At 44.5% G+C, this 27,951-nt stretch overlaps 1 protein-coding gene across 2 annotated transcripts; it reads right to left on the bottom strand.

Annotated features, from left to right (window-relative positions):
* Positions 1-53: 53 nt before the first annotated feature.
* On the bottom strand, positions 54-27,951 carry RPRD1A (regulation of nuclear pre-mRNA domain containing 1A). 2 transcript variants are annotated; one of them, XM_048511678.1, is made up of 7 exons: positions 27,685-27,949; positions 21,489-21,618; positions 21,101-21,207; positions 20,921-21,015; positions 20,299-20,425; positions 19,818-19,993; positions 54-636 (listed from the first exon to the last, which is right to left on the bottom strand). In XM_048511678.1, exons 1-7 carry the CDS (start codon positions 27,833-27,835, stop codon positions 487-489), a joined length of 936 nt encoding a protein of 311 aa, XP_048367635.1. In that variant the 5' UTR covers positions 27,836-27,949; the 3' UTR covers positions 54-486. The 2 variants fall into 2 exon arrangements, with proteins under 2 accessions (XP_048367635.1, XP_048367634.1); XM_048511677.1 differs by lacking the exon at positions 54-636 and having other exon boundaries at positions 19,287-19,993; positions 27,685-27,951.

The raw sequence follows: 27,951 nt of genomic DNA, 5'->3' as shown, positions 1-27,951 counted from the left end.
AAGAGAACCTATGACTTTCATGTTTAAGAGAGTTTCACGAGCCATCTCCCATAAGAAGTAGTAGTAGTAGTTTATTATTACGGCCTTTAGGCCAGCCAATCTCCCATTAAGTAAAAGATCCATTTCAATATTTTTCTGCTTGCAATTGAATTGCAATTTCTTAACATGTACACTTTGATTATATTAATGGAACTGTATCTGAGAAGGAGTAAATAGGAAAAATAAAAGTAGAAACCATTTTCTAAAGGGGGAGGCATCTAATCAAAGCAAGTCCAAATGGTAATTACAATAATTGTTCTTTAACATAATACGCTGATGCCGTGTCTTATAAACATAAACATAGTACCTGTTTCACTACTTGTCTGTAAAATAGTCAACCAACCAACATATAAATTAGAACACTCAGGACTACTCTGAACAAACATACAAAAATAATGTCAATCGGCCAACGTGACCCATTCCTCTTCCCAGCAGAACATCTAAATGTCAATCGTCACTATAAACATCCCCGGCAAATGGAAGATGCACCTGACTTCCTGTGACGTTGGGGAGCCTCGACAGGTCTGGAAGGCTCTGGAGGCGCGACTTGAGTTCTTTCCGTACCTGAGACACTCTAGCTAGCTTGCGCTTGTATTCCTGCAAGGCCAAAAAGAACAACAGAAAGACCTTTATGTAGTCTCTGCCCGGACTGTTCTGCTTTTTTTTTTTTCTTGGTTCTGAAAGACTATTCTTCCCCAGGACAGAAGCGCATCAAGAAAAACAGCTAGAAAACATGAAACTGTTTCTTTTTGGATCTGGGGACCCATGCGGAAAAGTGGACTTCTGTGGGGGTGGTGCAAAGTGTCGCCAAATCAAAGCCGACTTAAAACTGTAGCACAGAACCATTAAAAGATAACGGGGAAACTTAAAACTACTTGGTGGGAGGGGGGTGTTCCTAAAAGATTAGAGAAAAGTAAAAGTTCCTTTGCCAGATGCCTCAAAGTGTACCAACCTGTTGCCAGGTAAGGGAGCTCCAATGGGGCATGCACCCTTCCTAGCTCTGGCAACGCATTCTCTGAGCTTCAGGCACATCTACAGCAGAGTTTCATGGGTCAACACCTACTCAGAGGCAAACTGACAGTGAAGGTTTTTATAACTGTAAACCTGCTTAGCTGTGAGCTACAGTTCTCCAACCGCCACATTCTCACCAGTGAAGAAGAAGAAGAGTTTTGGATTTATATCCCCCCTTTCTCTCCTGCAGGAGACTCAAAGGGGCTTACAATCTCCTTTCCCTTTCCCCCTCACAACACACTCCCTGTGAGGTAGGTGGGGCTGAGAGAGCTCCGAGAAGCTGTGACTAGCCCAAGGTCACCCAGCTGGTGTGTGTGGGAGTGCACAGGCTAATCTGAATTCCCCAGATAAGCCTCCACAGCTCAGGTGGCAGAGCTGGGAATCAAACCCGGTTCCTCCAGATTAGATACATGAGCTCTTAACCTCCTACGCCACTGCTGCTCCATCTTCAACAGTAGCACTGCTGTGTTGAATATTCTGCAGTAACCTGACCAAGATGTAATTGAAAACATGAATAAAGGTGGCCAAATCCCTAATAAGGACAGTACAAGCTGCATCCAGACTAAGTTGGCAACTTCCACTGATTCACTGCTTCTGCAGAAGACCCTCCCCCAGTTCCTCAGGGTCTTCTGTTGTCCTGGAGCAGAATTCGATGGAGACTGGCAGGCTGAATTGGGAGGGAGACGGCGGCAGAGCTCCACCCGCCCACTTGGCAAAGTTAGTCTGGATCCACCCCCGTGACTGATTTCATGAGTGGACAGAACTGTGAAAAAAATGGGGTTTTTAAAAAAGCAAAACAAAAACCCGGCTAATCTTCAAATTAGTTTCCCCAGCAATTCTGTTATTTCATGTATTTGCTAGAAAAAGACAATCAGTCGGTTGTGTCATTTTGAGGATAACCTGGCCTTGGTTGCTAACTTCACAGGCAGGATTACAAAGTATTATTTTCCAGGTTGGTTTTTTATTGCTTGGATTGCCGTCAGTTAAACCCTCCGCCATCCTGTTCTAGAAGTGCCACAAAACTGTTGATTTATCTCATCTCCAGCTTCTGGGTATGAATGTATTTGATGGGTCAAAAACTACTAATACTTCACAGTGTTAAGTTCATGTGAGTTTAAAAGTCAAGTTATGGTTTTCCTAATAAATAATGTTGAAAATATTTGTAAGGCGCGCGCACACACACACACACACACACACACACATTCTGCAGGTGGAAGGATTTCTTGCCCAAAAAGCACAACTTTCTAGCCTGCCCCCTCCAGCTCTGGGCTAAAAATGCTCATGGGAAACTGCAGTGGGAAAAGAAGAGGGTGAAAGTCATGCTGTGAAGTCATGCTCCTGAGCTGTGAAAATTTCAGTTATCAAGATTAATGCTGTTCCTAGAGGGTGTCATCATTGTATCATCAAAGACTTTCATAGCCAGAATCAGCTGGCTGTTGCAGGTTTTTTGTGGCCGTGTGGCCATGGTCTGGTAGATTTTGGTCCTAATGTTTCCCCTGCATCTATGGCAGGCATCTTCAGAGGAACGTCATGGTGAGATTTGTTTCTTCCCTTGGCACAGTGTGGAGTGACTGCATGATAAAACTGCTCCCAAGGAAAAGAAGACTTAATATATATTAACTGTTAGATGAGAAAGAAATTTTACGGGGGAAACCGACACTTTATGGAATTGGGTCGTGGCCTGTATAAAATCTGTGCAGCAAATCAATCATTTGCCCAACTCTGCATCAATTCAAATCTACAGTCTAATCTGAACATTTATTTATATTCTACAAATAGCAAAATCCTGGCCAGAATTCCCTTAACTTTCAAAGTGGCTTGTCAAAACAATGTTGAGACGTATAGTGAATTTTGCTATATTTTTGTATGCTTTAATACAAATGACAACATTATTTACATCCTGAGCTGTCAAAACCTTATAATCACGTTGATTTTAATGGACAGTTTGTTAAATATTTGACAAGATTTCACAGAATCATAGAGCTGGAAGGGACCATAGAGGCCATCTAGTCCACTCAGAGCCCTTTCTGTGGGCACGCGTGCATAGAGTTTGTCGTGTGGGGGGCGGAAAATCACCCCCCCCACACACACATAATCTAGGCTGGCCTGGGCATGATCCTTTACTTGGGAGTAAACTCAGTTGCTGGCAATGGGGCTTGCTTCTGAGTAAACCCTCCTAGGGTCGTGATTCACCCCCTTCAAAGTGTTGCACAGTTGCTTCACCAAGCTTACTCCTGAGTAATGCACGCCTTGGAGCCAACCGTTTTTTCTAAACTAAAATCTCAGTATTCAGGTTAAATTGCCGTGTTGGCACTTTGCGATAAATACCGTATATACCGGCGTATAAGACGACCGGGCGTATAAGACGACCACCCCACTTTTCCAGTTAAAATATAGAGTTTGGGATATACTCGCCGTATAAGACTACGTCAAATGCTTATGGCATACAGCTGCTGGACGTCTCTAGGAGAACTCCAAAGAATCGTGCCCCGAACAACTTGGGGAAATTTTCCCACTCAGAGGAAGAGGAGAAACTTGACCCCCCCCTTTCACATTCACCAAGTTTCCAGATCATCTCTCCCTCTGGGGGGGGGATGCGCACTGACAGTTGCGCTAGGATCATGGCAGGTGGTGGCGACGGGCTGCAGTTGCACAGGCAGGGAGGCAGCTGGCCAAGCTAGAGTAGGGCAAGTTTCGTGTTCAGGAGTGAGGAACTGAACCCAGTGCGCGGGGTAGCAGCAGCACCAGCAGAGCTGCTGCTCCAGATCCTGGGCGCTAAGTACCACCCGCTCAGTACCCGGCGTATAAGACGACCCCAGACTTTACAGATGATTTCCCAGGGTTCAAAAGTAGTCTTATACGCCAGTATATACGGTAAGTGGGTTTTTGGTTGCAGTTTGGGCACTTGGTCTCGAAAAGGTTCGCTATCGCTGACATAGACAGACATTGGGAAGCACACTGGAGAACATGCCATTTTCTATGATATGGCCATGCTACAGCATTAGAAATGTTGAGACCAGCCAAAGCCCTAACCCAGGAGCGAAAAGTTCGGACCTTCGATAGCAAGCAAAGGCAGCTCCACATTCGAGTCACGCCTTCTTCCTGCTCCCCTGTACGAACGAGCAGTGCTTTAGAACTGTTTCTGCATCCACTTGCAGGGAAGATGGTGCTTCAACTGGTTTGACCTCTCAGGAGCTCCGTCACACGTTACTGAAAGGGGCGACTGCCGGCATAAAAGCAGACGGGGGTCTGGCTCTACCTTCCCCAGGAATTCTGGGGACCTTCAATGCAACAGGTCAACTAGTTGAGGTTCATTTCTGACCCACTGGTTCTGAAAATCTAGGATTAGTCATTGTGAGCTGCCTCTCAGCTTTTACAAGCAACCTCTCCATTTTTTCAACACCTCCCCTCCCCCTTTTCTTATTTTCTTAGTCTTTTTACTGGATCCGCAGCCCAATTTTTAATGTATGTAATGTATTTTTTTTCCTAAATCCGTTCTTCATTTCTGTGTTTTTTTGTAAAAAAATAAATTATATATTTTTAGGAAATTAAAGCTGTTTCTGCATCAACTGTTTTGAAGAAGAAGAAGAAGAAGAAGAAGAGGAAGAGGAGGAGGAGGAGTTTGGATTGCAGGAGACTCAAAGGGGCTGACAATCTCCTTGCCCTTCCCCCCTCACAACGAACACCCTGTGAGGTAGGTGGGGCTGAGAGAGCTCCGAGAAGCTGTGACTAGCCCAAGGTCACCCAGCTGGCGTGTGTGGGAGTGCACAGGCCAATCTGAATTCCCCAGATAAGCCTCCACAGCTCAGGCGGCAGAGCTGGGAATCAAACCCGGTTCCTCCAGATTGGAGGCACACGAGCTCTTAACCTCCTACGCCACTGCTGCTCCTACGCCACTGCTGCTTTGAATCTGTAGCTCTACAGGCAGGCAGATAAGGAAGCTACCTCCACCTCGTGCTCCACACATAGAGCAGTTTCTCCTCCTGCCTCAAACAGGATGACCTGAATAACACCAAAGCCAGACAAACCACAGAAGAGCCCAGCCCAGGAGCCCCCAACCCTTTTGACTCATGGAATTCTGACACAGGGAGGTGGGGGCAACCACAAGATGGCCACTGAGAGGCAGAGCCAGAAGACCAAATGCTGAAACATTGTTCTAAGCTGCACAGCCAGTCAGATCCCCAGTGACCAATCAGAAGACCTGCTGGGCAGGAGCACCCTTGGCACCGCTATTGTCTAAAAACACTTGGAGGCACCACGAAATGGGCTGGCGCGTGCTGCAGCCGTTCTTGGGCACCGTGTTGGCAATGACAGCAGGCCCAGATGTTGTGTGGCAACAAAGAAGAAGAGTTTGGATTCATGCCCCACCTTTCTCTCCCCTAAGGAGACTCAAGATAGCTTGCAAACTCCTTTCCCCTCCTCTCCCCACAACAGACACCTTGCGAGGCAGGTGGGGCTGAGAGAGTCCTGAGAGAACTGTGACTAGCCCACGGTCACCCAGCAGGAATGCGGAAACACAGCTGGTTCACCAGATAAGCCTCTGCTACTCGGGTGGAAGAGTGGGGAATCAATCCCGGTTCTCCAGATTAGAATCCACCTGCTCTTAACCACTACACCACGCTGGTTCAGCTGCCTCCCTCACACAGGGATAGGAGTGATGGGCTGAGAACTGCCTCCACTCCTCTTCAACCCGGGAGAGGAACAGAGAGTAAAATACCATTTCATCTTAAGTCAGCAGCCAAGGGCGATCACTTAGAATCAGTGGTGGCAAACCTTTGGCACTCCAGATGTTATGGACTACAATTCCCATCAGCCCCTGCCAGCATGGCCAATTGGCTATGCTGGCAGGGGCTGATGGGAATTGTAGTCCATAACATCTGGAGTGCCAAAGGTTCGCCACCACGGACTTAGATCCTCTGAAGTGCTTCTGCTTGTATCGTGCATTACCCATTGCATTAAGATTTGGGCCTCCTTCTCAGACCCAGCACTAAGCGCTTCTTGGGTCACTGACAGACACAGGCCCTGCACAAGCATCCACCATTCAAGCTCTCATTCTTGCCCTATAACTTTTTTTAAAAAAATCAAATTTCTCTTCCGCCCGGTTCAGTAGCATTCTGGAGGGTCGCCGGGCAAAATAGGAGGCGAGGTCGAAAGCGAAGACCATGTCTCACACACACACAACCCAGATCAGAATCAAATCTGGCCTCTTTTTTTCTGTCAAGTTTCAGGGAACTTATGACGACTCTGCTCCAAGCAATATACTTTCAGGGCTGGTTTGCCGTTGTGTGCCTCTGTGTAGCAACTCTGGCCTTACTTGAGGATCCTCTCATCCCTGACCCTGCCTGGTTTCTGAGATCAGACAAACGCAGGTTAGCCTGGGCCATCCAGTTCAAGGGTTTAACTTGGTGCATGACCAGCAAAGCGCCACTGAGTAGATTGGAAAATGCAGGTGCAGATGAAATTAGCAGCACACATTTTTCCTCCCTAGGAAGCTCTTTTCTTTCTTTTTTTTTTTTTGGGGGGGGGGGGGCAGGAGGCACTGTCTTGGCTTCTTTAAAAGGGCTGAGAAGCAGAGGTTAGGAGCTCCAGTAGTTGATACCTATCTACTGCAATGATGGCAGAACACCTTTTCGAGACCAGAAAGTGCCCAAATTAAAACCCAAGGCCCAAAAAAACACACATCTAGTATTTATCACAAAGTGCCAACACAGCAATTTAACCTGAAAACTGAGGTTTTAGTTTAGAAAAACAGCTCCGAGGCGTGTGTTACTCGGGAGCATGCTTGGTTGTAGTCAGTGGCTTTGCTTTGAAGAAACTATGCAACTCTTCCAACGGGTGAGATCACGCGACCCTGGCAGGGTTTACTGCTTCAGTAAAGCAAGCCCATTGCCAGCTGGCCGAAGGCTTACTCCTGGTAAAGGATTGGCTTTTAGTTCTTCGCATTAGAAAATCAGTAGGGTTTAACAGCACTTAGCCAGGGTTGCCTACACTGCTTCCCCAAAACTAGGTCTAATGTTTAATGCTAATAATCGAGCCCAGCAGCCCAGGCCAGCCTAGATTGGGGGGGGGGGCACTCTGTTTGCACGTGCCCACAAAGAGGGCTCTGAGTGCCACCTCTGGCACCCGTGCCATAGGTTCGCCACCACTGATCTACTGTAATTATACAGCATGAATCAGAATGTGAAGTCTTAATGCTGAACTTTATTTCTATCAGTCTTCATCATACTCTTGTATTATGTCCAGTTACATCCACTAAATAAAACATGCTCTATCCCCATATCTATAACCACTTGTCTGGGCTACAGATGCACACTGTGCAGTGGTAAAGATCCACAGCCTTGCTAACATGTGGGAGTGAGCCTTATTTAAGTTTCCCCCTGAGAACTGAAAGAGTTTGGGGGGCACACTGAAGAATTCACCCCATGTGTATGGGCTTCAACTTTAATAATCACTTTTGAAACTACTGAACCGAGACCAGAACTAATCCAAAATATGTAATATTTGGCCGCTCTCTGGAAATACCTGACAGATTTTCATGAATACTTGAATACAACATTCATCGTTGGATCTTAGAAGAAGAAGAAGAAGAGTTTGGATTTATATCCCCCCTTTCTCTCCTGTAGGAGACTCAAAGGGGCTGACAATCTCCTTGCCCTTCCCCCCTCACAACAACACACCCTGTGAGGTGTCTCAGTAGCCTTTCCCGACAGGTTATAAGACAGTGTCTTATAGTAATTTTGCTCCCAAAGATGTGCTATATCTTATTTTCAGGGATGTCTTATATTTCTACTGTATTCTGTTAGATCAGGCATGCTTCCAAACAAAAAACTTTGCTACTTCTTTCTTTTAAGGGGGGGTCTGCTTATATTTACTTCAACCAAAACCTCTACTATGTCCTATTCTCCGGGGATGTCTTATTTTCGGGGAAACAGGGTAGGTGGGACTGAGAGAGCTCCGAGAAGCTGTGACTAGCCCAAGGTCACCCAGCTGGCATGTGGGAATTAGCCACGGGCTAATCTAGATTACAAAGATAAGCCTCCACAGCTCAGGCTGACTTGAAGCCCGAGAATCAAACCCAGTTCCTCCAGATTAGATACTGCGAAATATATAACCTCCTCATACCTTCACTTGCGTGGTGCCCACAAATGCTAGCTGACAAGTGCACAGGGCCAGTTAGAGCTTTTGTCCAGCAAGGCTTCTAACGGGCCCTGGAGATTTGATTGGTTGTGCAGATTATTAAATGTGTTGCTTTGGAAGCAATTGCCACCATGGGACCAAGATCTTCACTGTGAGACTGCAGCAACCATTTTATGGCTGGCCTCGCCCCCTGTGGCAGCCATTTTACGGCTGCCATTTTGTGCCCACACTCATTATGCAGTGTCAGAATTGCAAAAGCAGCTAAAGGCTACTTAGAGGCGATGCCACACAGCAAGGTGTGCTGCGACTGTCATCATTGGCAACTAAGGTATTTGCTAGAAAATGGAAATGTAACATACAAGTTGGGAATACCCATAGTCCAAATATTCTGGAAGGAGACCGTGTGTTGACACATTATACAAGATTACTGCGCTGGACCCCAGAATTGGAGAACAACAGAACAAGCAGGGGCCTTGCAAAACTTGTGCGTAGCAGGGGGAGAATCCCAACTCTCCCCGCATCATTGCTTCCGCCCCGCTCTCTTGCCAGCTTTTCAGTGTGGGGGGAACAAATCTCCCCCCACCACTGCAGCTCCCGACTTCTCCCTTCCCCCAGTCAGCTCTTTCACTGGCATGCCTGGAGCTGCTTCAGGACAGAACAGCCTCCTGTCTCCAGACCCCTCTCTCACTGGGGAGGTGGGAGGGAATCCCACTCTCTCCCACCCACCCAGCCACTTGCCTAAAGCAGCCCAAGGTGTCTGCCGTGGTGACAGAACCCCCACCCAGGAGCAGCTCCTGATATCGGCCACCACCACACGATGGCCTGATCTAGTGGCCACTGCAGCTGGGCCCAGTTCTCTATGGGAGCGGCTACCACCATTTTGACAGTGTGGTCTACACGTGGGCAGTTACACATAGCCACATGGGCAGGTACCAGGGGGTGTTAAACCCCCTGTTTATATTTAACTTTAGATTTTTCTGCAGGACTAGGGCAGTAAGATGGCCGAGACAGCACCGAGACAAGGAGTCTTGTACAAGACAAATCTATTAGGAATTTTAAAAACGTGTTTAAGTTTAATTAAGGATGTGATTTAAAAACATGCAAGTACAGGGTTTTGGCCATCATAATTTGTATGCAATTTCGGAGGTTCTACCAAATGCATGCTTTCCTAATCTTTCAAAATGTTCAATTTTTCTTAGTGGGGAGGGGGATTCCCTCGGAATCCTTCAAAGCCCTCCGGTTCCATTTTTCTTTCTCACTCGCAGCCTCCCTCTGATTTATTCTTTAATATCTACAGGTCTGATTTTTTTTTCTCTCTCCTGACCATCTTTATCTTCCCTTTCTACTATTGCTGCTTCTTCCTGCTTGGATACCTCCTGCCTCAGTATTGAGACAATCGATAGGCGAGCTATTGTTCTGCCTTATCTCTAATCCTAAATACTGTTAATATTCTTTCCCCTCAAAAACAGAACTGTTAAATAGGCCCAGGGGTGCAGGAACCTGCAGGCTCGAGATCGCCATCGGCTCTTCTGCTGCTACACTGCGGCTCCCAACGAAAGCAGAGCCGGGCCCGACTCATCCATGCATGCCCACCCTGCAGGCAGCAGGCCGGGCTGAGCACACCAACTGCCCGCGATTAGCGGCTGGGCAGCTGCGGGCTTCCCCCCCCCTACTCACCCGCCCCATTGGAGTAGGGCAGAGGCGTTTTCAGCGGCGGTGAGGGCCGAGCCTTCAGGCCCCATCATGCCGTCCTACGGAGCAGCAGAGGCGGGCGCATCCATCGGCTTCTCAGAATGGCGGAGATTAAAAGGTAGAAAAAAACCAATATATATAGTGTTATCTTTATTTTAAATGTCATCAAAAATTATTTGGCTCCAAGTGTTTTTCTGCTTTCCGGCTGAAGCAGGTCCAAATGGCTCTTTGAGTGTTAAAGGTTCCCTACCCCTGAAATAGCCTGTCTTCAACTTCTTCTCTGAAGCGACTGCAAAAAAAGGAATGTGTTTGGATTTTAAATGCTGCAAATATCCAGTCGTCCTGACATGGATAGCCTGATCTTGAGAGATCTCAGGAGCGAAGCAGGGTTGACTCTCGTTGGTGTTTGGATGGGAAATCACCAAGAAATACCAAGCAGGGGACATGAAGGTAGGCAGTGGCAAGCCTCCTCCGGCCTCCTCTAGCCTTGAAAGCCCTACAGCACAGGTGTCAAACTTGTGGCCCTCCAGATGTTATGGACTACAACTCCCATCATCCCCTGCCAGCATGATGCTGGCAGGGGATGATGGGAACTGTAGTCCATAACATCTGGAGGGCCACGAGTGACACCTATGCCCTACAGCAGAGGTCTTCAAACTATGGCCCTCCAGATGTTCAGGAACTACAATTCCCATCAGCCTCTGCCAGCATGGCCAAGTAGCAGTCTACATCACTTGCCTGCTCTCCACTTCATTCTAACAACCATGCAAGGTAGTTCAGGCTGAGTCTGACCGGCATAAGATCACCCAGCAGCTTCCTTGGCAGAACTGGGTCACCTAGATCCTAGTCCAGTGATGGCGAACCTATGGCACAGGTGCCAGAGGTGGCACTCAGAGCCCTGTCTGTGGGCACGTGCAGAGTCCCCCCCACACACACACATCTAGGCTGGCCTGGGCTGCTGGGCTCGATTATTAGCATTAAACTTAAGACCTAGTTTTAGGAAAGCAGTGTAGGTAACCGTGTTAAGCGCTGTTAAACCCCACTGATTTTCTTCCGAAGAACTAAAGCACAATCCTTTACCTGGGAGTAAGCTTGGTTGCTGGCAATGGGGCTTGCTTTTGAGTAAACCCACCTAGGGTCGTGATTCACCCGTTCGAAGCATTGCATGGTTGCTTCAAAACAAAGCCACCGACTACCACTAAGCTTACTCCCGAGTAATGCACGTCTCGGAGCCAACCGTTTTTTCTAAACTAAAACCTCAGTATTCAGGTTAAATTGCCGTGTTGGTACTTTGTGATAAATAAGTGGGTTTGGGGTTGCAATTTGGGCACTCGGGTCTCGAAAAGGTTCGCCATCACTGTCCTAGTCTGACACTCTAACCATTATACCCCACAAGGTCTCAGTTTTCCCTCTGTCCCAAGTCTCCATGGGAAAAGTTTGGCCAACTTGCAAAGGTTGTGCAATAGCAAATCACTCAAATGAGTTGGGCAGTGAACAACACCAGGCCCAGCAACACCTAGGCAAATTGTGCAGAATCAAATTGTGGCCCCCTGTACCTGGAGGAGTTCTGCAAATGGTATGGCAGCAATCTGTCCAGTGGGTACTGCTGACTCCTCTTTCTAGGACAAGTGGAAACGGAGCAGGAGTGGGCTGGGCAACCAAAACAGTCCAGAAGAGGGCCCTGCCCTTTTCCCCTTCTACTGTCAGAAACCCAGGCTTGAAGGCTAGCAACCCCCACAATTGCCAGGGAGGCTTCGGGGGGAATCCATTTCTTAAAAGGTCCAGATCCTGCTTCTATTATTGGGAGATGGGTAACTCCCAAAGGTGTTTTTGATCAGATTATTGTGCAACCTAGGGCAGTGATGGCGAACTTTTTCGAGACCGAGTGCCCAAATTGCAACCCCAAACCCACTTATTTATCACAACGTGCCAACACGGCAATTTAACCTGAATACTGAGGTTTTAGTTTAGAAAAAATGGTTGGCTCCGAGGCGTGCATTACTCAGGAGTAAGCTTGGTGGTAGTTGGTGGCTTTGCTTCGAAGCAACCGTGCAACTCTTCCAATGGGTGAATCATGACCCTAGGAGGGTTTACTCAGAGGCCATCCCCATTGCCAGCAACCGAGTTTACTCCCAGGTAAAGGTTTGCACTTTAGTTCTTCATATGAAAGTCAGTGGGGTTTAACAGCGCTTAACAGGGTTACCTACACTGCTTCCCCAAAACTAGGTCTTAGGATTAATGCTAATAATCGAGCCCAGCAGCCCAGGCCAGCCTAGATGAAGACGACTTTATTTATGGTCAATGACCAAATATACCAGCCTAGATGTGTGGGGGGGTGACTCTGTGTGTGCCCACAGAGAGGGCTCTGAGTGCCACCTCTGGCACCCGTGCCATAGGTTCGCCACCACTGACCTAGGGCTTTCCTCAGATTTTTAGAAAAGTGCACGTTCTTTGTTCATGGCTCCAATCTCTGAATTTAAGTATCCCCAGATAGGGCCTCAGTGAGATTCAGGTTATTATTATTACAATTTGGGTCCCAATCTTCTCTTATTTTTCATTTACCCTCCATGTCTACACTATTGCTTAGTTCTTAGATGAGACCTAGATTACTGCCTCTTTTTTCACACCATCTACAGTGGAACCTTGGTTTTCATGGCCTTCGGTTTTCATTGGTTTTTCCAGTGAAAAATTCACGGTTTTCAAGGATTTGCAGTAAGGTGAAGGGGTTTGTGGAGAAAAATCACCTGGACAAAGCTGTTGCAGGCCGTGTCTGCTACTTGTTTAATGACAATGTCTTGCCCCATTTCAGACAAATCTTAAAGAGGCGTCAGAAATAGACCTCTTTGGACAGCTTTCTGGTGCGACACTGGTCCACTGGCTCTGAAGCTGGTCATAGTGTTATTGTTTGTTACTGTTTTCAGCATTAAACAATATATTTAGTGACCCAAAATGTGTTTTTGGTGTGCCTAGAACGGATTAATTGGATTTACATTGATTCCTATGGAAAAGTTTGCCTCTGTTTTCATCAGTTTCGGTTTTTGTCGATTCTTTTCGGACGGATTACCAATGAAAATCGCGGTTCCACTGTATATTCTTATTGCACCATATCTCTAGGACAGAAATGGACAAACATGCAGAGCTTTCAATTCCTACTCTCTTTCTCCTCCATTTTCCTTTTGAAATCTCTCCCTTCTTCCTCAAGTGTAAGCCCCTGAGCAGGGCTCATCACTACTATATGCTTTTTTGGGGTATAATGCTCAATCTTTCAGATACTTAAATATTACAAAGCAGAAGGATTTTGTAAACACTGAACATCTAATAGCTAAATACAATGATGCGTCTCCATTATTATATAGTAAATTTCAATAATTTAAGATAGAGCCCTAGTTTAATATATTGAACTGAAACAATTAGATATTTGCTTTACATTACCAGGACTGCTGGCATGATAAGGAGCCAGACTGCTACCGGTACATGATAAGGAGATTCAATAATTGGGATAAATACAAAATCAGACTGCTCTATTAATTACAACTACGTCTAATGAAGTAAATAAATTCTGGAATAAATGATTTCCCCATCGTGCAGAGTAGATATTATGCAAAGATAGAATTTCATTTCAAGATATATTGATAAACAGAGGCCTCATTCTCTGCAGTTAAAAGTCCCTTGCTGTGGATAAATATCTGCATGTTTACAACTGCATGGTTGAGCAGATATTAAGAAAGGCTAACTAGAACTAATTTCCTAACACTTTCTAATATATGCAAGTTCTTGATTAAACTCTATATGATGCATTCCTACCTAACCCTTCCTTCAAGGATCTCAGGGACGTGTGGCAGGACAGGAAGCTTAGTCTAAATGGGAAAGTAATTAAAAAATCTTTCCATGAAAGATGAGGCTTGTCTGAGGAAAACAGATGGTTCTCATATTTGTTAATTTTAAACAATTTTGTTAAGCTCTTTCATTAATATTATTGAATAGAAGCCATATTAAAACATATCCTCCTTTTGGAGATGCAGTGAAGGTAATGTGACACATGGTACCGTGTTAAAAGTGAGACATGTCAGGAAAAGGTGGATAAAATACAACTGACTAAGAAAGAGGTCTGTTAGGTCTGTTAAAAGATTATACAATTCCACCACCCAACGTCCAAATGGAATCTTCTTGAGGGATAATGATGCCAAAATACAGAAGTCAGTGTGTTTTCTGACAATCAGACTGGTTTACTAAAGGTTATAGGAGTGCTGCAGTTTGCTTTACCCTCTTTTGAATGGGATGCAATTTAATTAATGCTGTAAATACAAATAAATGCTGAGCAGTGTTTAATACTGAAATTAATGGTACCACACAGGTATTTAAACTGGACTAATACAGCTGGTTGCTGTGGGTTTTCCAGGTTGCGTGGCCATGGTCTGGTAGATCTTGTTCCTAACGTTTTACCTGGGACAGTGTGTAGCAGACCTCTCTCTGTGACACAACTCTGAAGATGCCGGCCACAGATGCAGGCGAAACGTTAGGAACAAGATCTACCAGACCATGGCCCGGAAAACCCACAACAACCAGTTGAATCCGGCCGTGAAAGCCTTCGACAATACAGTGACTAATACAATTTGGGAATTGGGCCAAACTCTGTTGGACCTAGACCCATGTGCTACAAAAAAGATACATTTGTGGGTAAAAGGCTGCTTTATGTATAACAGAAAAATAATGTACTCTCTAGTGGGATCAATGAATGAAGGAACTCAATTGTATGTGAAAAAAATACTAGAGAAAGCAAGGTCTTTTGGATAAATGATGTAGTCTTGCTTCTGTATTTTGCTGTTAACAGTAAATCATAAATAGACACAAAGGAATGGATGGAATCAGGTAACAGGATTGCATGAGGTCACCAATCAAAAAGTTGAGAACTCATGACCATTTGCTATCTTTGCAATGATTGAATTGAGCACATGAAGGCAACTTGTTGACCTCATGAAGGGCCATAATCCATAACATACACCCAAGAGGTAAAGCTAGGAATTCAGAGGAAGTAGGGCATACAGCCTCATCTACAGAAGCACAAGAAGACTGCATTTTTTAAAAAAGAAAGCTTTTAGCCCATTCAGCTGTGAAGTTATGATTGAAAAATATGTGGCCGCATCTACTGATGTCTCAGGAAACGTGCAGAGGTAATTTCAGTGGCTATATCCTTTTCAGGATTAAGATGACACCAGTTCTGCCAAGTTCTGTCCCCAAGACACTAGGACCCAAGCGGAACATTCTGGAATAAAGAGACTCCAGGAAATGGTGGATGAATTTTCAATTTTGGTGTCATCCTAAAAGGGTATGGCAGGGAGGTGGGGGAACCAGTGATCCACATCATTCTCTGCATTTCTCCAGGACAACTGCAAATAAAACGTTTGATGCGATTTTGCATGTATTGATAAGATAGAGATTGTCAACCCAGCTGTTCATGTTACACTTTTTACTGCCTGAACAGAAATGTTTACAACCCTGCCCATACAGAAGCTTAGAAAAAAGTGAAGGACAAAAATAGAATGCTTATTTAGACAACTGGGTGTTGTGGGCTTTTTGCACTGTGTGGCCGTGGTTTGGTAGTTTTAGTCCTAATGTTTCATCTGCATCTATGATTGACATCTTCAGAGGCATGTCGTAGTACAGTGATGGTGAACTTTTTTGAGACCGAGTGCCCAAACTGCAACCCAAAACACACTTATTTATTGCAAAGTGCCAACACAGCAATTTAACCTGAATACTGAGGTTTTAGTTTAGAAAAAATGGTTGGCTCTGAGGCGTGCGTTACTCGGGAGTAAACTTGGTGGTAGTTGTTGGCTTTGCTTTGAAGCAACCATGCAACTCTTCCAACGGGTTAATCACGACCTTAGGAGGGTTTACTCAGAAGCAAGCCCCATTGCCAACAACCAAGCTTACTCCCAGGTAAAGGATCACGCTTTAGTTCTTTGCATGAAAATCAGTGGGGTTTAACAGCGCTTAACAGGGTTACCTATACTGCGTCCCCAAAACTAGGTCTTAGGTTTAATGCTAATAATCAAGCCCAGCGGCCCAGGTCGGTCTAGATGTGTGGCGGGGAGCACTCTGTTTGCGCATACCCACAGAGAGGGCTCTGAGTGCCACCTCTGGCACCCGTGCCATAGGTTCACCATCACTGTCATAGTACAATAAGTTGTGTTTATCTCTGTGGCACAGAAGATATGGACAAAAACATAGATGGGGGCAAAATGCCACAGATGCAGGCAAACCGTTAGAGAAGCGAAACTACCAGGCTTGGCAACACAGCTCAGAAAACCCACAACACCCAACTGATTCCGGCGCTGCCTATTTAGACAAGTTTACCAAGTGGGAAAATTTCACTCATCTGAAATTCTAAAGCAGCTTCATCCCTGGAACCTTTGCTCTACCTTGAGAGTAAACATATAACGTACATCAACAAAAAAGTGGGTAAACTCTATAAGCAGGAAGGCACACCCACTGGAAGCAGAGGGTTATGTTCTGATTCTACAGTTGCCATGGGGGACAGGAAAGCAGGTTGTAATTGGCAATCCACAATATTAAGACACTTATAGTATTCTAATTATTTTGGTAATGACCAGGGTGGAAAAGCCAGGAGGAACAATGAGCACTAGAAGAAGAAAGCGCCTACACAGACGAAGGGCTCCACTACAGCATCTTAGTTCACAGACTGATATGGCTGCCAAGTTTTCTCTGGAGTCTGTAAGAAAATGTTTGTGTGACTAGCACAGAATCCCAGCCAGTCACACAGAATTCATGTATCCTCCCCTTTGCCATAGGAGGCACAGGCCACTTACTAAATTTATGGTTGTTTCTCAGGTTGTCAGTCATAAGCCACCACAGAAAAGGTTGTTTCCCTGCTATTTCACCACCTAATTAATGTCAGTAAAAAATTTAACTACTTCCCTGGACTATGAACAGGATCCCAAGAACTGCACAACTAGTCAGGGGGCATCAAACTTGTTTCTCTTCGACAGCAGCCTGCCCTGCCATACTGACAATCACTTTGGAAACTCATCAGAACTGCCCTGAAAGCTATAAGGCATGAGGGCTGCTGTTTAAAGGAGAACAAAAAACTGGGCATGTCTAAAATAGCTCTTTTAGATGCCAGAATTTGGCTCTGTGTGGTCTTGATGCTAGACCTTGATGCTAGATGCAGCAGTGGCGTAGGAGGTTAAGAGCTCGGGTATCTAATCTGGAGGAACCGGGTTTGATTCCCAGCTCTGCCGCCTGAGCTGTGGAGGCTTATCTGGGGAATTCAGATTAGCCAGTGCACTCCCACACACGCCAGCTGGGTGACCTTGGGCTAGTCACAGCTTCTCGGAGCTCTTTCAGCCCCACCTACCTCACAGGGTGTTTGTTGTGAGGGGGGAAGGGCAAGGAGATTGTAAGCCCCTTTGAGTCTCCTGCAGGAGAGAAAGGGGGGATATAAATCTAAACTCTTCTTCTTCTTCTAGACAAAACTAAAGGTGCTGCCTGTAATGATGTAATAATCTACAAGTACTGTGGCTACAAAACAATAGATTACGTGGCGCTTCTTCCAGCCCAAATTCACTGCAAGATAACATACTTCTGAATGCAAATAAATGCAGGTTACCTGATCTACCCATGGCACAGAAATTGCTTTTGAATAGCATAAGACTGCACACTAATACACTTGCTCCAAAACCAAGATAACTGTAACACTTGTGGACTTATGGCAATCTACCCTATTATTTATGGGTTTTGTTACACCAAAAAACACCACAAGAGGTTACCTAGCTAGAAGATGGCTCAGCTCTCAGAGGGAATTGCCCCAGATGCCAAGTTTTGTTGCACCAAACAGAACTCAGGACACACACCAACAGTCAGTGCAGTGAATACAAACAGGGCTCAGCTCAGTTCTCAGAGAATCCCTGAATGCAACCCAAGGCAGAAGTTGAAGGGGGTGGGGGCTGACCTGTACTACATACACCCAAGACCCCAGGACAAATTCAGGCCCCTCATCCCAATCCTAGTGGTGTACCCAGGAATACCAATGGAAGTTCCATGGAACAAAGTAAGCAGGTCATAATCACAACACTGAAAAGGATCGTTTCTTTCCTTGGTAGGATACAGTCACAAAGGATAGGTTACAAACCCTGCTAATACATTCATGAGTTGCCTACAAGCCTCACTTCTCAAACTATACAATTCTCTGGTTAGCCTGTTCTTGGGATTATAGAGATGAGCTGTGACTTCTGTTTCACCGCTGTTGAACCCATTTTATAATTACCTCAACTGACAACATGGAAAAGGCCATAAAGCTAGCAACGTGGATTCAAATTCTAACTGAAGACTCATATAATTTCAAAATGCAATTTTAACTCCACATATTTAATATACTATGAATCTGCAAAGGGGTGGTTGAAACACATTAAAAAAATCAATCTTCAAGTTGCCACACATTTTTCAACGTGGCTTAAAACTACATGTGTAGTTAAATTAGAAGTTCCGTTTCATGGGAAGTTGGTGTTTGCAGTATATGGCAAGCATCATGAAAAGGTCTCTGAAGCAGTGGAAGGCATGGGCTGTCAATTCTCAAGAACAGGAGACAGAACAAGATTTTGATTGTGAATTTTATTTTTAGCAGGATGTGTTACTAATAGAAGGCACCATCATTAGACGACAACATCCACGTTTCTCACCTGAAATAAAAGCTAGATAGATGTTAAAGAGGTTCCAACACAAAATATGCTACTTACCCACAGAGAAGACAGGAGAAACCTTAATAAATAATTTTTGTTGACAAATAACATAAAACATTAGCTCAGTAAACTTAAGGTACAACAAAAGAGTCAATATGTACCTTGTATTTGATTTTAAATTATGTAATCAACTGAGGAGTGACCAGTTTGGTTGAAACCGATATAAACTGTTCTCCTGTTTAAATTGTTGCCCCTGGTAACTGAAAGATAGGTAATCACGTATTCGTAATATTAGTTTGAAATGGACTAAATCTGCAAATGCCTGAACTCTACATTTTATCACACCATGTATATAGGAACAGCCCAGAATACCAGAGGCTTGAAATCCTTTAACAAAGCTATCTTGGACAGTAAAAGAGGGGCGAAAAAGTATACCTTACTGAAGAAACAAGCAAACAAAAAAAGGTTATCTGATCTTGAAAATGATATAAACGTAGCTAAATAGTAAGCTAAGGGCATTTTTAATATAGAAGGATTCAGACTGCCCAGCATTACAGCGAACTGACAATAGCAGTATCCATTACATACTCATCTACCGTGTTTTCCCAAATATAAGACAGTGTCTTATATTAAATTTTGCTCCCAAAGATGCGCTATGTCTTATTTTCAGGGGATGTCTTATTTTTTCTGTGTTCTGTTCGTTGGGCATACTTCCAAACAAAAACTCTGCTATGTCTTACTTTCGGGGAATGCCTTATATTTTGCACTTCAGCAAAACCTCTACTATGTCTTATTTTTGGGGGATGTCTTATATTCGGGGAAACAGGGTAATAAACCTGTTTTACTGACACAAAATTTTACTACTGTGTGCATACTCCCCATCAGACACACAAAAAATGCATCCATTAAAACTTACTTGTTCGAACCGTCTCGAAGAAGAAGCTAAAATGGGACGTCAGAGTTTGCTAAACGCATGTGATTCCCAACATGCTTGAGAAATGAAACTTAATAAATGTCAAAGGAACTGGGGTGGAGGGAGGCAAAGAGACCGGTTATTCGAGAACAATATGGGCAAACTACGTTTCCACGCATTAGATGGGGAGCAGTCGTTAAAGAAGGGGGGGGGGGAAGAAAAAGATGGAAAGAAAACAGACGTACTATCCTACGGAGAGAAATTTTAAACACCAAACATTTTAGTAAAGAAAAGTTAGTGATCAGGACTACCACAAAGTTACGCACTTCCAACGTTTGTTCTTTCTCTGTGAGAACTTCTTTTTGGCATCGCAGGAAATCGGACAGCATCCGTGTCAGCTGCTTCCTGTCATCTATTTCAGCCGCCAACCGGCCGTTGTAATCCGCCAGTAACATACATGCGTTATCTACCGTCTTTGAAAGCTGCTCTCCTGATTCTTTATCTGGAAAGTTAACAACAGAACATTCATCTTCCAACAAAGAATAATCAAAACCATACAATAATTTATTGTATAGCCGCCATCGTCAGCCATATAAAACGGTACTATTAAAACAGTGTGACCAAATAATCCTAGTCATTAAATACATTAAATGCCCTCATTAAAGACAGCTTCCATCTGAATTTTCTTGCCTGCCACAGCGATGAGTGGCATTCTATAGGAAACAAAGGCATCAACATCCATCACTAAAGAATAATCTTGTCAAGCCCGAATATGGCTGTCATTTGAATTACTGCCATTTCTCTTACCTGTTATTCTATCAAGTAAGGATGCATCTTGGACCTCTACAGGTAATGAGGCTATTCTCTGATGAACGGCTGCATCCCCAGAGGCGGCATTTTCTAGTTCTTGCAACGCTCTAATGAGATCTGTGGTCTAGAGAAGTGTATTACTTTAGAAAACAATCAGCTCTCAGCATACAATGCAGTGGGTTTTATGGTAAACAACATACAACACCAATTAACTTCTCTCCCCTCTTTACTACCAAGATACGAAACAACACTGCAACATATATTAACCAATTCCCTGCAGGTCTGCAGTCCTCCATTCCCTAAGAAACCCATGTTTTCCTAATACTCATTCAACAATAATCTCCTGTGATTCCCAAAACTGCAAGCTACACAGAATACACACTGGAAACACTTCTGGCCGCTCAGCAGAAAGCTAGTCAGCATGGCTAAGGACATTATTAATTGCTAGTCATTGCTGCCAACAGTACAGCAAAGAAGCTACCATTGGTCACTTTTCCTTGAGAGTCTCCCAGAAGCTCAACAATATAATTTTGGAAAAGGAACTCTCCAAATTTACTCTATCAAACAGTCTTGAAAGAAAGACGCCAGCTTTGTTTGGACTTTTCCAGACAGTTTCTACCTGTGGAGGATCACATGGAGAACTCTGAGCAGAGCAGTTGTTGTCCTCGACTTTTATCTGTTCATACGTGCGTTTCCTGGGGGCTTTTTCACCATCTGGAGTAAGACGAGAGGGTTAAATGTCAGTTAAAGAGGTGCGAGTCATAAAAATAAGTACTGCACATACACGAAATGTACTTACACAAAGCATGCCGAAGCTGTTCCAAAACATCGTTCTCGTAAACAGATCTTTCCTCCCAGATAGACAGCACACGGCCAAGATGCTTCTTACAACTCTCGTCAGTCTCACTGTAATGGTGATAAAAAACAATTTAACTAATCACAATATATGCAAAGATGACAGAGTCAACACAGCCTAGTTCAGAAAGCATTTTTTTCAGGAATGTTTACGTGTAAAAGTCAGACAGCTAAATTCAGCTGACTTTTAACACAACTGCTGCTCAAATATTCACACCAGATCCATGGCACCTTATTTCTGGAAGGCAACAATGATTCCATTCCACTTCTCCAACATTTTCATTATTGAGAGCATGCATGTCACAGAATGTACAGAAGAGAGCATACCATACCTGGAAACATGCTTAAATGCTTCCACTATGACTGGGGCAAAGTCTTTTGTAAATTCTGGTCCTTTCCTTTTGCTGTTCTGGATGACATCATTTGCCAGATACAAGAAGGTTAATTTCCGATTCGGTTTTGCTAAGGCGGAAGAAAAGACATTGCTGGATTTAGTCTTTAAGGTGCCACTTTTGTTTCATTCAACTTCCTTAAGTCCATCCAATCAACTTCATAGTTATCTACAGGTCTGACCCTGATCCTCCTCACACTGAAACCCAGCCCTTTAGCCACTGGAATTGTGCTGAATGGGCATTATTCTCTCAAGTAAAGATCAATGTGGGTATTTTTCTTTTAAAAAATCATGTCTTCAAGCTGAAAAAGTAGGACTATTTTGCTTTTATTCAGTTAGACCAGTGTTTCCCAACCTTTTCGAGGCAGGGTACCCTTGACCTCACTCTTCATATCTCAGGGTACCCCTGCCGCCACCCTCCACCTTCCCCTCCCATTGCCCCTGCTTGCCACACACCCCACCTTCCCCTCCCAGGGTGAAGGGTAGCACTGGGGGTGGTGGTGGCTGCTGACCTTGTGGCAGGCCCTGCCCCATGAGCCAGCTCCATGTCCTTGCTGGCGCCGGTGGGAGACACCACAAAAATGAGGAGGGGGGGCGGTAGTGTTGCCACGGTACCCCTGGGACATGCTCACGGCACCCAAGGGTACCAGGGAACCCTGGTTGAGAATGGCTGAGTTAGACTATAACGGATGCACAGTATCTGTACAGCAGTTTCTGAACACTAGATTCTAAACGGTCGTTAAGCTGCTGATGTCTTTTACTAGCCATAGTTCTCTTAGAATGTGACTATGCTCAGATGGCAAATTACTGGTTGACTGCGATAGGTGGGTGGGTGAATCATTCTCCCTGCACACATGAAACACACCTGAAATCTTCATAAAACAGAAGTCTGGAATCCAACTTCATGTGGCCATGCCACCTGTGAGCTCAGATGTCTACCCTAACAGGAGACGGTTTTCTCCCCTAAACTCAGAATTTTAAACATTGGTTTCAGTCAAGTTCTTTATTTTATTTTTTGGAGGAGGGAGGAAGCCTTGTGAGAAAAATGTGCCAGTCCTCATGAAAGTCACAAGCCAGCATTCCAGGATGCTACTTGCCCCTGGGAAGGATGTTATCAGCCTGCTGGTTCGGAAGCAGAAGTAACCGGGCCATGCGCAGCCACAGCAACGAAGGTGTTGAGAAAAAGATGCTGCTGCCAGGGCAGAAGGCACAGCCAGGGAAAGGTCAGGCTGTCCTGGGAGGGCCGTGGGCCAGCCAGCAACCCCGCCTCACGTTTGATCACATCTATAAATTCATCCAGTGATACTGAAGGACCCATTTTCTTAACAACTGATGTTTTCATTTCCCATCCCTACCAGTACCCTTGTCTTCCCCCTACTTCTCTATCTCTTGCTCCCTATCCCTTACATCTGAAAGCAACTCTAGCTTGATCTTTCAAGCCTTTCTTCTTTGCCCTTCCTTTCGCAACCTTCTTCCACCATCTGTTTCTCACCATCTACTTCCCCCAAAATTGCTTTTCTTTTCAGTGAGAGATTGCCTATGGTTTTTCATTTTCTTCTCCTCTACACCCTCCTTGAAAATTACCTTCTGGTTTCCCAGTTTTTCATGGTCTGCTTCTTGTCTTCCAGCTTTTTCATTTGGAAGGGTCCTTTTTCACTTTGCGTCCCCTCCCCCCGCCACACGCACACTTTTATAGCGAGGTAGAAATAGCTCCCTCTATTCAAAGGAAATGTTGGCTCACCTACACAGCAGATGGCCCTCCATGAAATGTGAGGTGGCTTATATTGCTTTCCTCACCCTTATTTATCCCCTATGAAGGGGAGTGTCGAGAGTGAATGCCCCCAAGGTACACGAACAGCTTCACAGCTGAGCAAAGATTTGAACCCAAAAGTTCAAAAGTCTTAGCCATCATAAACATCCTGTGATTCATGCCCTATTATTCTATAGGGCATGAATACAGCACCTGTATCAAACGGGGCACTCATCAATTGAAGGAAATGAACCCTAATTTTTCTCCCACACACAAGAGCCTGTTTAAAAAAGAGACATGTGCTTGGCTGACCACCCCCATTTGAGTTTGGCTCTTTATAGTTGCTGAGATGACAGCTGACCCTGTTTACTAGGGAAGCATATCAAAATTCATGGAACACTCCTCCCCACAGTTAATACAAGGTCTGATTCGTTTAGAAATTATCACCTATAAATAATTCTATCATACAATTAGGATCCATTGTTAGCTAAAGAAGCCACCACACAGTTTTGAAGCCCTGCCTCACTTTGTGAGGCCTAACCTTATAGTCACCACTTTCAGAGAAAATATCTGCCCTCGGATGTTGTAAAGAACAGATTCTGTAAAAACTATATGAAAGATATGCTTCTATAATATACTATGAACAGATGGTAAAATCCATCAGATCTGCCCATCTAAGCGAAAAGCCTCTGCTATCTTCATACATGGAATAGCAGATTAGAGTTAAAATTATTACTTAGTTTACTTGTATACTCTAGCAAACCCAAAATATTAAAAAATTACAACTATCAGATTAAGAATAATCTATTAAGGCATGTAGCCACAAGGCTTTTAAAGGGAAAAAAAGAATGGCAAGTCATAAAAGGAACCCCACAAGATTACAAGGAAAAACTTTAAAATTCCACTGATATCTATATGATAATCAGCGTTTCAATACAAAAAACTAACATAACTTGTAAAAGCAATACTGCAGTCTGCAATAAAACTGCTTGTGATTCACGCGTCTTAAAGGAACTATTAAGGAAAATATATTCACTAGTGCTGAAAAACACTACAAAAAAGCATGACCACAAAAAGAAAAATATACTTTGCCTTCAAGAAAAAAAGCGCAAGAAAACATATACTATAGTAAATGAAAAAAATTAGAAATAGAGATGTTTACAGTTAAGAATTTAATGTAAACAATGTAAATTGAGAATGTTGCAGTTAAGACTGAAACCAATTTTAAAGCATTGGAAATGTTTAACACCAAACATTTAACATAAAAGTCAAACTGTTAAATAGGAAAAGTTCAAATATGCAAGTTTCCATTTCTTATTCTCCAACATCCAACCATCATTTCAACCACATCACTGAAATCAGATGGACTAAAACACTATTTTAAGATTAAATTCTCAAAATTCTAAGAAGAGCCTGCATCATAGCACTGCTGCTTGACAGATTTTTAGACACATTCTGTAGCAGGTCACTTAAGTGTTCACCCAGAAGTGCCCAAAACAACTGATTCTGGGATTCATACTGTTGAAAGATACACTCAAAACTATTGAATAAAAAAATTCAAAGGAAGAAAGAGATATGCTTTTATAAGAATTTTTTACAAACTATAAAATGAAAACATACAGTTAAGAAACTCTTAGATGACTAGCACATCTCACCTATTAGAAAAGTTAATTTTGGAACAACCGTTACGTTCAATCACTACTCTGACTCTGCTTTCTATTAATCCCATAGACAAAATACATAGTTAACATCTTGCTTAATGCTCTGGAGAGCAACCACAATTTTAAAATCAAACTGTGTATAAACGAGCTGAGAGTCAGCGTGATGGAGTGGTTAAGAGTGGCGGATTCTAATCTGAAGAACTAGGTTCGATATCCCACTCTTCTTGCATGAAACCCGCTGGGTGAGCCAGGACCAGTCACAGTTCTCTCAGAACTCTCTCAGTCTACACAGAAGCAGGGAGTGGCAAACGACCTCCAAATATCTCTTGCTTTGAAACCCCATGAAGTCGCCATTAAGTCAGCTGTGACTTAAAAGACATTTTCCACAACCCAGCTATCAAAGCTCTCAGTGAAGAACAAACGTTTCTCAATTAAAAAAAAAACCCATTTTTTCAACAGCCATGAAAGCCACCTGACTGAATGCTGACCTAGAATCAACTGCTATTTCTGCTTGGTGAGCAGCAAATTAAAATGCATACATACTTCATTAAATGTCTTTGATACCCTTTCAAAAATGCGCAAGATAATAGTTAACATTAAGACAGCTACTCCAGACAGCTAAGAAAAATTACAGCAAGTGTAATTACATATGACCAGATATATTTAATCAGTATAGCTACAAATAAAATATTCCTTCCACTGGTTTGCCTCCCACCATAAAGGTTCCCTTAATCAGAAAGCTTGGAAAACGCAGCCACAATTTTCCTCACAACATAGTTATATGGTTACTGGTAATCAGATAGCTTCTACAGGAAAATGGACGCAGCAAGCACAAGCAGAAAAAGGATGCAGACACAGAGCAACACTCGAAAAAGAGTCCTATATAAAGCACGACACCCAGGTGGAACAATTATTTCAAGTGCACGTTCCCTTTTATCAGCCCCAGAAGACCAACTTAGGAAGTCATCATTCTCATGCCAAAATGTATATACTAGCGGTTGAGATATAATACAGCTCAGCCCACATTTTCATAAGTGAATAGTTTCTAAGATGAAACTGCTGGTAAAAATAACTGTGTGCCAAGTTTGGTTTCAGTGTGTTCACATGGAACTTGCATTGGAAAAATTATACAGTGGTACCTCGGTTATCGTTGACGTCGGTTTCGGGTTTTGTCGATTTTCTCTGGGCAAAATTTGTCTCGGTTTTCATCGATTGCCTCGGTTTTCGTCCTCAAACCCAGAAAAAATTTGCCCAGAAAAAGTCCACGAAAACTGAAACTGGGGTTTGAGGAAGCCCAGCCGGGAGGCAGAGGGAGCCCCTTATTTGGGCAGTGACACCCCCTGATGTGCCTGGAATGGATTAATTGGATTTACATTGATTCCTATGGGAAATGGCGCCTCGGTTTTCGTCGATTTTGGTTTTCGTCGATTCTTTTCGGATGAATTACTGACGAAACCGAGGTACCACTGTATGTCCTATGCAAACCGACCAAGTCCTTAGAACTGCTACATATGTGTGTTTTATCCATGATTTTATCCTGAGCACAACTTACAACTATGCCTGGGGATTCCTGACCTCTCTCCCTTACAAAATCTACATTAGGACTGGCCAACCTATGGTGCTATAGATGTTCAGCCGCTGCCAGCACGGCCAATTGGAGCACCATAGGTTGGCCACCCCTAATGTAGGGTTATTCTAGTTTAAGCCAGCTGATTGCAACGCAGTGAGCTTCCATAGCACAAGTGGGAATACAAGCCTGGTTCTCCCAGATCCTACTGTGACACTCTAACCTAGGGCTGGCCAACCTATGGTGCTATAGATGTTCATGGACTACAATTCCCATCAGCCCCTGCCAGCATGGCCAATTGGCTATAGTATAACATCTATACTATAGATTCTATAGCACCATAGGTTGGCCACCCTGATTGCAACTTAAAAGAACATGCAGAAGCAGTTGAAAATACCTACTTCCTTCTTCAGTTCTAGACCATGGCAAAGCATCTCCATATTAAATGAACGCTTAAGTTCCAAAAACAGTTTTTATAGCCTAATGAATTTAGCAACATGAAAAATAAGGTAATTCAAACAGGAATAGAGAAAGCCAAAAATTTCGACTTTGATCTTATAATGTTTTTCTACAGCTGCCCACTCCTGTGTTGCAGGAAGGATAAAGGTTGGGAGTCGATTTTCCTGCAGCCGGAGAAAAGCCCATGATGGGCAGCTCTCTTATTCGCTAGGCCAGGGGTGTCAAATTCACGGCCCTCCAGATGTTCATGAACTACAATTCCCATCAGTCCCTCCCAATATGAGCATTGGCTATATTGGCAAGGGCTGATGGGAATTGTAGTTCATGAACATCTGGAGGGCTGCGAATTTGACAAATGCCGATACATAACTATGACCCCAGCGAGGATCCATCTCGTGGCAAACAGCAGCCAGCCAGATGTGACAAAGAAGCCCCCGGGCAGGGCAGGGCACGGCAGCGCCACCCCGCAGCCCCAGAAAATGGAGTCCTGGAGGGCCCACGAGGGGCAAACGGACCCAGGCAGACCCTGCTGAGAGTGGAGGCTCCCCGGGGGCTGAAGCGCGGCCTGCATGGCTCGCACCCCACCCCCCTTGGCCTGGCCCAGCCTCTCAGCAAAGTCTACCTCGCAAGGCTGTTGTGAAGACGCACCGTGGAAGGCCGCGCCCTCGCCGCCCACCCCCGAGGCCCGCCGGGGGCTCACCCTTGCGCAGCTCCCGCTCCCAGACGGCGACGATGAGGGGCGAGTGCTTGCGGTGGTGGATGAGCCACAAGCTCAGGGTCTGCACGCTCTGCTGCGAGTTGCTCAGCTCCGACAGCTTCCGCTCCAGCGCCGCCTCCGAGAAGGCCGACATGGCCGCCCCCGCCGACCCTCCGACGGCGCTGGGCCGCACAAAATGGCGGCGGCGGCGGCCCCCTCAGCGGCGCCACAAGCACCCCGACGCCGCCCGGCGCGTGGCGTCACAAAGCC

This window comes from Sphaerodactylus townsendi, linkage group LG11 (genome assembly GCF_021028975.2).
Source record: "Sphaerodactylus townsendi isolate TG3544 linkage group LG11, MPM_Stown_v2.3, whole genome shotgun sequence".
NCBI classification, from domain to species: domain Eukaryota; kingdom Metazoa; phylum Chordata; class Lepidosauria; order Squamata; family Sphaerodactylidae; genus Sphaerodactylus; species Sphaerodactylus townsendi.
This window is presented reverse-complemented; position numbering and strand designations above follow the sequence as displayed.

Excerpts from the sequence above, each read along its gene's own strand:
- RPRD1A (XM_048511677.1), bottom strand. The coding sequence starts at position 27,835 with ATGTCGGCCTTCTCGGAGGCGGCGCTGGAGCGGAAGCTGTCGGAGCTG. Across the intron at positions 21,619-27,684 it reads GGAGCGGGAGCTGCGCAAGG|CAAAACCGAATCGGAAATTA; the intron begins GTGAGCCCCCGG and ends CTTCCGCCTTAG. Across the intron at positions 21,208-21,488 it reads GCATTTAAGCATGTTTCCAG|TGAGACTGACGAGAGTTGTA; the intron begins GTATGGTATGCT and ends TCACCATTACAG.